The 12,133-nt window shown below is 43.9% G+C and overlaps 1 protein-coding gene across 1 annotated transcript; it reads left to right on the forward strand.

Annotated features, from left to right (window-relative positions):
- The first annotated feature begins 11,566 nt into the window (after positions 1–11,566).
- LOC102256765 (cofilin-1) lies at positions 11,567–12,127 on the forward strand. Its single transcript, XM_005863448.2, has one exon. The coding sequence runs from the start codon at positions 11,625–11,627 to the stop codon at positions 12,063–12,065; it is 441 nt and encodes a 146-aa protein (XP_005863510.1). The 5' UTR covers positions 11,567–11,624; the 3' UTR covers positions 12,066–12,127.
- Positions 12,128–12,133: the final 6 nt, after the last annotated feature.

Consider the following 12,133-nt stretch of genomic DNA (forward strand, 5'->3'; position numbering starts at 1 on the left):
GTCCCTAATATTTGCCTTTTGACCTATTTTCTTGAGAAGCCACTCCCTTCCTCTAATCTGAGATCTTCTTGTTACTTCCATTACCCTGACCACAGATCATTCTGGAAAGTAGGATATATACTTCTCAACTTTTTCCTTACTACTTTTGTGTTCCCATTATTACTAGACTTTACTACAGGGAAAGAGAAGTAAATAATGAGAACCAAGAATGAAAAAAGTTACCTACTAACCAAAATTTTCACAGGATACTATAATATACTATCCATTCTACAGTTTATGTGATCTTAAGTAATCAAAGTAAGCAAGATGCTAAATATTTACCTTAGAATCAGTCTACACAATTAGGAGTACCCTAGATGTTAGAACAGGTAATTAGATCTTGGTCTTTCTGTAATATCTGGTATATTCTGCTATAACTGGTAAATCCTTGCTTCGTCCAATATCAAGAAGTAGTAAAGATTTTAAATTACTTTAAAGTAACACATACCTGAGGTTACACATTAGTTCTATCACTTATGTACATGACTCATAGACAAGTACCTTCAGATCTACAATGGTTGAGCTGCCTCCTTAGAGGAGAGCAAGATTACCTTTCATGCTTGCTAAAATTTCAGATAGTCCATTATGTCCTTCCTATCCTCTCTTACTCTTTATCCATTGCAGGTTTCCATGTCTTTACACTGGAAGTGTTACCATAAATCTTGGCATCATATTATAGAGACGCTTCCAACGAGGTGCTAGATTAAGAACTGATAAACAGGGAATTAAGAAATGACTTAGTTTCTAAGCATATAGGTAAATAATGAAAGAAAAATGTACTAAGATTACTTTACTTTAATTTAATTTAATGAGATCAGAATTCTCCAAGAAACACTCAGTTTGATAAGGCTCCTAAGTAACTATCTATTTTCATACTAGAGTCCCAATGCACAAAATTCAAGCATGGGTGCGGTCTCTAGGCCTAGCTGGCGATCAAAGCATGAGCATCTGGCATGAAAGGGCAGATCCCAGCTGACCTCTGGGCCTTAGGGAGCACCTGGGTCCCTCCACCTGAGTCATGGTACCTGAGTCCCCATGTGAAGATGTGATGAGCACGGCCAGACGCCATAGGCCGGGGCGCAGCATGGGCCTCTGGGCTGCCCAGCAGCGCCACAAGGAAGCCGGGCGGGCAGCGTGCTCTCTCCCGGCTGGCCTCACAGATTGGCTAGCTCCTGTGTGAAACCACGGGGAGCCCAACCCCTGAGGTCCTGGCGGCTGCGGCCTGGCTCACCCAGAAGATGCCATGCAGGTGTTGGGCGGGCTCCTTGCGGGCACCCGGCACCAGAGCATGAGGGCTTCCCCAGCACACCAGCCCTGGTGTCCTGGGGGAGGGTAGCACAGGGAATGAGAGCGAGCTCGGTGGACACCCCACATTCTCACCGCACCTCTGTTCCCATCAGCCCTGTCCCCAGGTAGCTGGGGAGAGGTTGCCAACACCCACCATGTTCTGTGTTGCGCATGTCACAGCAAGCAGTCAAATTCCCAGTCTCCTGGTTAAACTCCTGGTTGAACGACCGCCTGAGGGGGGAAATTTGCATATTAGGCTTTTATTATATAGGACTAGAGGCCCGGTGCACAAAACTTTGTGCACTCGGGGGGGTCCCATGGCCCGGCCTGTGCCCTCTCACAGTTGGGACCCCTCAGGGGATGTTCACCCACTCCCTGGGGGATTGGGCCTAAGCTGGCAGTCAGACATCCCTCTGGCAGCCCAGGAGCCCTCGGGGGATGTCCACTTGCCAGCGGGAAGCAGGCCTAAGCTGCAGTCGGACATCCTTAGCACTGCTGAGGAGGCGGGAGAGGCTCCCGCCACCACCACTGTACTGGCAGCCATCAGCCTGGCTTGTGGCTGAGCAGAGCTCCCCCTGTGGGAGCGCACTGACCACCAGGGTGCAGCTCCTGCATTGAGCGTCTGCCCCCTGGTGGTCAGTGTGTGTCATAGTGACCAGTGATTCCCAGTTGCTCTGCTGTTAGGGTCAATTTTCATATTATCCTTTTATTATATAGGATAGAGGCCTGGTGCATGGGTGGGGGCCGGCTGGTTTGCCCTGAAAAGTGTCCCGGATCAAGGTGGGGGTCCTGCTGGGTTGCCTGGCCAGCCTGGGTGAGGGGCTGAGGGCCATTTTCAAGCTGGCCACACCCCCTTCATGGAGGGGGGTCCTGCTGGGGTGCTTGGCCAGCCTCGGTGAGGGGCTGATAGCTGTTTGCAGGTTGGCCACAGCCCCCAGCCACCCAAGCTCCCAGTGAAGGCTGGCTGGAAGCAGGTATCTGGGATTTATTTAGCTTCTATAATTGAAACTTTGTTGCCTTTAGCGGAGGCCACAGCCGGCCAGGGCAGGCAGGAAGCTTGGCTTCCTCCATCACCGAGGCAACCAAGCCTCCTGCATGCTCCAGCTCTGTAGCTGCCGGCCGCCATCTTGGTTGGGTTAATTTGCATATAGTCATCTGATTAGCTGGTGGGCATGGCTTGTGAGTGTAGCGAAGGTACGGTCAATTTGCATGTTTCTCTTTTATTAGATAAGATTGTGTTTTTTAGAAAAGAGGAAAGATAGAAGAAAAACATAGAAAACGTTAAATATACTACCTGTTGTTGCCATATATATATCTTTCTAGAGTAATAATAGTTATATATGCTCTTATTTGAAATCTTTGGTGCTTCCCCATTTGCTATACTAATAAATCAAAGTCTGAATTCAAATGTCTGACATTCAAGGCTTTTCATACTCTCACCTGAGCCTGTTTTCCTCCACGTGTCTTCTGTTGCATTAAAATTAAAATGCTCATTGTTTCTCATAAACACTCCATGCTTTTCCATCTCTGATATTTTGTTCATGAATCTGATCTCCTGGAATGTCCTTTCCCCCATCAAAGTTCATAATATAAATCAAACTTTCCTTCCTTCTAGATCCAATTCAAATGTCACTTCCAAATGACTGACTTCCCACCACTTCCTGAAACCAGAAGTTTGAACTCTTTCCTCTGAATTCCCATAACCCTTTGTATATTTTCTGCTCTAAAATCCAATAATCTGCCTCTTTAATACCTTCCTAGTTCTCATGGATGTATGAATGAGTGAATATGCCATGGTTCTTCTAAATAGGCACTTTACTGTGAACTTCTTCATGTCAAACTCTTGCAATAGTTCGGAACATGGCTGCTGGCAGGACTGAAGTGAGGAAGAGAGTGTAAGTGAGGGAGTGAGAGGACAAGTATGTGGACAGAGCAAGTGTGTGTTTAGCTTTGGGGGTGGGCATTCGGACTCTTCTGGCCAAAGAGCCCCTGCTACCACCACAGACACTCCCCAGGCTGGGTTCTGTCTTGGAGACCATGCCATCTTGAAGGGTTTACAAGGTCCTCCTTGGGAGGAGGCTGCGGAGCAGCAGCAACTAGGCACCCAACCTCACCACCACCCAGACTAGCCATAGGCAGGACCTGAACCCACAGGAAGCCCTGTCCCGACCCAATGGGCGCCCTTGAGCACCCCAAGGACACAATCCTTGGTCCACGCACTTAAGCAAACAGTAGCAACAGCAGAGAGAGCCCGAGCACACCTGCCACAGACAACTCCTGGCCCTGCACCTAATGGAACAGCAGCCGGATCCCACATGTCAGCAGCTAATGGCTTCAGGACCCCATGCTATGGGCACAAGGAGCCTCTGCTACCACCACAGTCACTCCCTGGGCATAGCTCCAGCTTGAAGAACACACCACTTTGAAAGCTTTACAAGGTCCTCCTTGGGAGGAGGCTTTGGGAAGTGCAGCAGCTAGGCGTCAAGCCTCACCACCATCTGGATTCTCCTGCCCCAGTCCCTGTGTGCCCACAGAGGTCACAACCGAGACCCGCAAGCCTGCAACAGATACTGGCAGGGCCTCTGTGCGCCTGGCATGCACCCAGCCTTGACACTGTACCACTGCCGTGTGACCACCACTGACCTGGCAGAGCTCTTGCCCCTGCCATGTACTCAACCACTGCCACCCTAGAGCCCAGCTGCTTGGCTCCATCACCAGGGCTCGGGGGAGAGGAACTGTGTTGAAGGCCTGCAGGTTGATGTAGCCTCCCCTGACCTGGATCTATTAAACTGAAGACCTGAGGAGACTGAAGAGGCTGCAGATCTGTAGGTGAGATGGGAGGGCCTGGGCCTGGGAGAGGAGGCCCTGAAGGCACTTATTGTGGAGACTGCGGAGTGCAGCAGTGGAAGCCTGGGGCTGAAGTCCCTGGATAGAGTAGCACTAGTGCCTGCCATCCTGAAGCCTGGGAAGCTCCTCTGAAAACTGGGAAGGACCACGCAGTGGAGCTCAGGGTCAGCCTACATTAGAGGGGTCTGAAGGACACACTTACATTGAATCTGGGGGGCATTCTATTTCTTGTAGGAAGTCGTGCAGGTGAGCAGAAAGGGGACTGGACAGTAGAACCAGGAAGGAGGTCAGCCTGCCCACCTGGAATGCAGGGGAGGTCCCCTCTTTCAAGCAGGCAAAACAGCTGCTTCTGACCCAACCTGCAATGATCTGAGGCAAGGGGAAACACCCTGGGGTGGGAAATCTGTGCCCCTGCAGGTGACAGAGAAGAGGTGCCAGCAAACCAGAGCTGGGGCATTAAAAGGAGAGGACACGCCTGCCCCCCCCCCTTTCGTATAAGCCACTGGCACCACTGCCAAAAAGAGTCTGATCAAACCATATGACTAAGACCAGGGTACCCCTGCGGAGCCCAGCTTAGAACAGGAACAATGAAGGCAGGAGACTTGAGGCAGACACAGCTTCCATGCTAAGGAGTCCCCTCCCACTGGACCACTAGGGGCTTCAACCCCTCGAACCTCAATCAGGTGGCTCAGGGCCAAAGAGGGACAGTAACTCACATTGACCTACACCAGAAAAGCTTCCAGGGGGCCCAGGATAGATGCACTAAGGGGCCAGATTCAACAACATCAAAGCAAAATGCAGTGAGCTCCAAAAGTAGCAGATCCAAAGGTTTTTCAGTGAGTGAGTGTGAGTGATTTTGTTTTTTTGTCTGTGTGTATGTGAGTGGATTTTGTTTTTGTTTTTTCTTTACTTTTTTTCTTTTTTATCTTGAATATCTCTAATTTCTCTCTTCCCTTTGATTCTATTGTACTTGTGCTATTCTTATTGTTATTATTAATTTTCCTTATTTTATTTGATTTTTCTCTTTTTTCTTGTTTTTCTTTCCATTTTACTTTTTCTACTCATATCTTATATCCATTATCACTACATTTTAAATTCATTATTATTATTTCACTTATTTTCTGTTTCCTGTTCTTTTTTCCTCCCATCTTGGTTCTTTTAGCTTCCTCCTTGCTCCAATATAGCCATTTTTTTCATCTCCTTTTTTCTCCCTTTTTCTTTATATCCCCTCTAAGTCTTTGATCATGTGTCTTTTAGTATTCTTTTTATTTTTTCTTTGCTTTGCTTTCTCTTCTTTTTCCTTATTAGTCTTTCCTGTTGTTATTGCATTGAGTAGCTTGATTTTCATGGTATTTTGATTTGGTCCTGATGTGTCTTGTTCTGATTGTCAGCACCTGTATAACAGCTGTCACAACGATGTTGGGGTTGAACCTCACTGGCAGCAAGTCAGATGGGAGATCCCTCTCACAAACGGGACATCAACAATAAAGTTCCAATTACAATAGGAGAGCCAAAATAATGCGTACAATGGGCCGCCCTAGAACGTTCAGCTCAGGTGAACAAAGAGAGTCCACCACTATATGCCTCATGACACTTTCTACATAAAGCCAGCCCACAAAACTGGGAGGCATAATAGTTCTATCTAATACATAGAAGCAAAAACAAAGGGATAGCTAAAATGGGGGGGGGGGACAAAGAAAAAAATACCCCAAATGAGAGAAAAGAAGGAATCTACAAAAAAAGAACTAAATGAAATGGAAGCAATGAACCAATCAGACCTAGAGTTCAAGCAATGGTTATAAACATGCTAAAGGAAATCAGTGATAATTACAACAGCATGAAAAAGGAAATAGAGGCCATGAAAAAGAACCAGACAGAAATGAAGAATGATATATCTGACATCATGAACACACTGAAAGGCCTTAAAAGTACTTTAGATGAAGCAGTGGATAGAACCAGCGATTTGGAAGACACAATAGAAATAAATACCCAATTATAGCAGCAAATAGAAAAAAGAATTAGAAAATGGGAAGATAGCTTAAAGGAGCTCTGGGACAACATGAAATGTAAAAACATTCAAATTACAGCAATACCAGAAGGAGAAGAAAGTGAGAAAGGCACAGAAAACCCACTTTAAAAAATAATGACAGAAAACTTCCCCAACCTGGTGAAGGAAAATGTCACACAAATTAAGGAGGCACAGAGAGTCCCAATCAAGATGAACCCAAATGGACCCACACCTAGACACATTATAATGAAATAGCAAACGTTAAAGAGAAAGACAGACAGCAAGAGACAGACAGAAAATTACCTACAAAGGAGTTCCCATTAGAATGTCAACTGACTTCTCAGTAGAAACACTTCAGGCCAGATGGGAGTGGCATGAAGTAATCAAAGTAATGAAAAGCAAGGACCTAAATCCAAGACTACTGTATCCAGCCAGACTATCATTTGAAATCAATGTTGAAATAGAAAGCTTTCCAGATGACAAAACAAGTTAAAGGAGTACATTACCAGCAATGCAAGAAATGTTAAAAGGACTGCTTAAGGAAAGAAGAGAGGATCATAAGCATAAAGAAAATAACAATGGCAATAAATAAGTACCTATCAAGAACAACCTTAGTGTAAATGGATTCAATGCTCCAATTAAAAGACAAAGGGTGACTGAATGGATAAGAAAACATTACCCATATTTTTACTGTCTACAAGAGACCCAGCTCAGAACAAAAGATACACACAGACTGAGAGCTAAGGGATGTAAAATATATTCCATGCAAATGGAAAGGGAAAAAATCTGGGGTAGCAATGCTCATATCAGACAAAATAGACTTCAAAACAAAGAGACAAAGAGACAAAGAAGACATAATAAAAGACAAAGAAGGCCACTACATAATACTAAAGGGAATGATTCAACAAGAAAATATAACCCTTGTAAACATATATGCACCCTATAGAGGCATACCCAAGTTCATTAAAAAATCTCCTGATGGACTTTAAGGGAGAGATTGACAGCAATACAGTCATAGTAGGGGATTTTAACACCCCACTGACATCACTCGATAGACCTTCCAGACAAAAAATGCCAAGGAAACAGTGACTCTAAAGGAAACACTAGATCAGATGAATCTAACTGATATTTATATAATACTAGAGGCCCAGTGCATGAAATCATGCGTGGGTAGGGTCCCTAGGCCTAGCCTGTGATCAGAGCCATGTCCACCACTCCGCAACGCTGCTGCCGCCCGGGATGCTTTGCGACGTTGCTGCTGCCCCGGGACACCCCGGAATGCTCCGTGATGCTGCTGCCGCCCTGTGACCCTTTGTGACGCTGCCACTGCCCCGTGAGTCCAGTCCCCAGACCCACTCCGCTGCCACCCAGCCTGGTTCCCATGGTTCCTTGTTGGCCATCCAGTGATGGGAGCCTGCGGGCTTGGGGGAGGGACCGAGAGGTGATCAATGCACCTTATAGCGACTGGTTGATTGGTCATTCTGATTGTGATGCCTGGCCTTTTATTGTTATAGATTTCACCCCAAAGCAACAGAATATACATTCTTCTCAAGCTCACATGGAACATTCTCAAAGGTAGACCACATGATAGTACACAAAACAAGTCTATACAAATTCAAGAAGATTGATAAAATACCAAGCATCTTCTGAGATTACAATGCTTAGAAGTTAGAAATAAATTACAATTAAAAAAACCTAAAAGACACATGAAGGCTAAATAGCATGTTGCTAAACAATGAATGGGTTAACAATGCAATCAAGCAAGAAATTAAAAACTTTCTGGAAACAAATGAAAATGAACACACAACCAGGCACAACCTATGGGACACAGTGAAAGGAGGCTGAGAAGGAAGTTTGTAGCATTACAGGTCTACCTGAAGAAACAAGAAAAAGCACTAATAAACTAACCCTACAACTAAATGAATTAGAAAGAAAATAGCAATAAAAGCCCAGAGGAATAGAAGGAAGGAAATAAAAATCAGAGCAGAAATAAGTGACATAGAGAATAAAAATCACTATAAAATATCAATGAATCAAAGAGCTTGATCTCTGAAAAGTTAAACAAGAGGATGAACCACTAACCTGGCTCATCAAGAAACAAAGAGAGAGGACCCAAATAAATAAAATCAGAAATGAAAGAGGCAATATAACAATGGACAACATAGAAATACAAATGATTGTAAGCAAATACTAGGAAGAACTACTAATATATGTCAACAAACTGGACAACCTAGATGAAACAGACAAATTCTTAGAAACATGCAATCTTCCCAAACTCAATCAGGAAGAATCAGAAAACCTGAGTAGGGTGATAACAACTGATTAAATTAAAGAAGTAATTTAACAACTTCCAGCAAACCAAAGTCCTGTACCAGACAGATTTACAGGAAAATTTTGCCAAACATTCAAAGAAGAACTAACACCTATCTTTCTCAAAATATTCAAAAAAAAATCCAAGAGGAAGAAACACTTCCAAGCTCTTTTTATAAAGACAGCATTATCCCAATACCAAAGCCAGATAAAGACACTACAAAGAAAGAAAATTACAGGCCAATATCCCTGATGAACACAGATCCTAAAATCCTGAACAAAATATTAGCAAATTGGATCCAACAATATATTAAAAAGATCTTACACCATGATCAAGTGGGATTTATTTCAGGGATGCAAGGCTCATACAATATTCACAAATCAATAAATATGATACATCACATAAACAAATTGAAAGATAAAAACCGTATGATCATATCAATAGATACATAAAAAGAATTTGACAAAATCCAGCACCCTTTTTTGAAAAAAATTTGCAGTAAAGTTGGAATAGAGGGATCACAACTCAACATAATAAAGACCATATATATCAAACCTACAGCCAACATAATACTCAATGGTCAACAACTAAAAGCTTAAATCCCTCTCATTTCCTCTCTGTAAAAAATCAATAAAATATAAAAAAAATAATGAAAAAAAATAATAATAAAAGCTTTCCCTTAAGCACAGGAACAAGACAAGGATGTCCGCTTTCACCACTCTTACTCAACATAGTACTGGAAGTCCTAGCTACAGCAATCAGAGAACAGGAAGAGATAAAAAGCATCCAAATTGGAAAGGAAGAAGTAAACCTCTCTTTATTCACAGATGACATGATATAGTACATAGAAAACACTAAAGACTCCACCAGGAAACTGCTAGACTTAATAAATGAATTCAGCAAAGTAGCAGGATACAAAATCAACATCAAGAAACTGATGGCAGCAGAGACCATGCCATCTTGAAGGGGAGACTGGCTGTGATCAGAAGCCCAGCCTTACCTTCAACCTGGGAGACCTGGGAGACCTCCCGGGCCCCTACAACCACATCACCCAGGGACCAGCTGCCTCAGCTGCAAACCCACGACAACCAAGACTCCAGTCTCCCTGGCCGCTGGTGCCTAAAAAGTTTGTCCAGGGTGAGACAAAGCGGCACCGAGTACACAGGCAGGCCCTGCGCCTTCTCACAGAGCAGATAGAAGGAACAGCTGAATCAAACAACATTCACCCAGAATTGGTGAATTAAACACAGCTGGTGAAGCAATCCATGGATGGAAAGGTCAGATATCTCCTAGAGAAAGGTGAGATCTGGGAAGCAGGCTGGAGGGAGAAAGGCACTCAGCGGGGACTAGAGTCTCAGAGGGAGACTGCACTCTACCAAATCTGCAGCCCTTGAGTTCAGTGTAGTCCTCAAATGTGGAAGGTGGTCCACAGGGCTGCTGGCAGAAGGGGACTCTAAGATATAAGCCCACAGTCGTGGGAAACTGTGCCCAGAAAGGCAGCCTAAAGTTCTATAATGGCCACACAGTGCTGGGAGGAGAAAGATGCAAGGTGGCGTGGTTCCTTTGTCTTTTTTTTTTTTCTTTTTTTACCTCCTTGCTTTTGCTTGCTAAGTCCAGTACATAGGATCTTCTAATAATAAACACTCACCAAGACTGCAGGGGAAAGTTGTTTTTGTGGAAACTGGGGATCAGTCATCCCTCCAACCCAGAATTAAGTGCGGCACGGAAAGAAGAATCTAAACACTGGGTAGAAGGGCCATTTAGTCCGGGAAATTAATACAGAAACACTGCCACCCAGTGGTTGTTTCAGAAATTGACTCTTGTGTAAACACAACTGAAAGCAGGCAGAGAAACAAAGTGAGCAGAGAGATCCCACCTGCTTGAAAACAAGGTTGTGGCTCATGACACAGAGGAGTGGTGGATCTCAGGGAATTTCAACACTATGCTGACTACCTGACAGGAAACAGATGTGCCAGGCAGAACAGTAGCGGAAGTGAATGAACTTCACTACTTTACTTTTTTATCTTTTACTTAAGAAACTAAAATTTTCTTCTCACTTGATTTTACTTTTTTATTATTATATTTTTATTTTTAAGTGTTACTATTACTACTATTATTTTACCTTTTTTAAAGTTTTATTTAATTTTATTTTTATTTATTTGATTTTATTTTGGGATTAGTGTTCTACATTCTATTTTTGTTTTTCCCTTAGCATTATTTTACTCTATCTCAATTTTTCCTTTATGCCAACACTGTCTTCTTCACTTTCCCCCTTTTCCATCCTGTTTCTCTTACCCTGTTACTGCCTTAGTTTTTCTATATCCTTTCTTTTTACTCCCTGTTAAAAATTGATCTTACTCATATATATATAATTTCCTCTCCCCTGCTCCAAGTCCATGCACACTTCTCTCTTCTCTTTCTTCACTAGCCAAATTTTTTCATCCTTTTTTTCCCTTTTTATTTCTTTCTGTCTTGTTGTTGTTTGTTTATAGTTTGTTAATTTTTTTGCTTCGGTTTTTCCTCCCCTCGCTTGTTCTCCTCTTCTACTAATAGCCTAATTAATTTCAATCACCAACTCAGACCTATCTACTCTCTAGTCTCCTTTTCCAATAGTAGACGGAACTTTTACCATTTGTAACAGCATGGATGGAACTGGAGAGCATTATGCTAAGTGAAATAAGTCAGTTGGAGAAGGATAAATATCACATGATCTCACTCATATGTGGGATATAATGATCAACATACTAGTAATTTGATGAACAAGAATAGATCCAGAGACAAATGGCAGGAGAGGGGAAGTTAGAGAGCAACCAAAAAACTTGTATGCATGCATATTAGCATAACCAATGGACACAGACACTGGGGTGGTGGGGACTTGCCCGGGGTAGGAACGGCTGGGGGTTGAGGGGTGGTCAAGCAGGGAAAAAGAAGCCATATGTGAAACTTTAGACAATAAATAAATAAATAATAATAAAAACTTAATGAAAATTACTTGTAATGCTAAAATATAAATAAATAAATAGGGGTGCGTGCGTGCCCACCCCTCATGGAGCAGCTTGTGGTTCACGCCGCGGCGGGGCCGAAGCCTCTGGTGTGGCTGTCTCTGATGGAGTCATCAAAGTGTTCAATGACATGAAGGTACGTAAGTCCTCAACACCAGAGGAGGTGAAGAAGCACAAGAAGGCGGTGCTCTTCTGCCTGAGTGAAGACAAGAAGAACATCATTCTGAAAGAGGGCAAGGAGATCCTGGTAGGTGATGTGGGCCAGACAGTAGACGACCCCTATACCACCTTCCTCAAGATGCTGCCGGACAAAGACTATGCCCTGTACGCAACCTATGAGACCAAGGAGAGCAAGAAGGAGGACCTGGTGTTTATCTTCTGGGCTCCTGAGTCTGCTCCTCTTAAGAAGAAAATGATCTATGCCAGCTCCAAGGATGCCATCAAGAAGAAGCTTACGGGGATCAAGCATGAATTACAAGCAAACTGCTACGAGGAGGTCAAGGACCGCTGCACTCTGGCAGAGAAGCTGGGGGGCAGTGCTGTCATCTCCCTGGAGGGCAAGCCTTTGTGAACCCCCTCCAGCCCCCTGCCTGGAGCATCTGGCAGCCCCAGACCTGCCTGTGGGGGGTTGCAGGCTGC

This window comes from Myotis brandtii, unplaced genomic scaffold, assembly GCF_000412655.1.
Source record: "Myotis brandtii unplaced genomic scaffold, ASM41265v1 scaffold179, whole genome shotgun sequence".
Lineage (NCBI taxonomy): Eukaryota > Metazoa > Chordata > Mammalia > Chiroptera > Vespertilionidae > Myotis > Myotis brandtii.

Bases quoted from the DNA above. Each gene is read 5' to 3' on its own strand.
- LOC102256765 (XM_005863448.2), top strand. From the start codon at position 11,625: ATGAAGGTACGTAAGTCCTCAACACCAGAGGAGGTGAAGAAGCACAAG.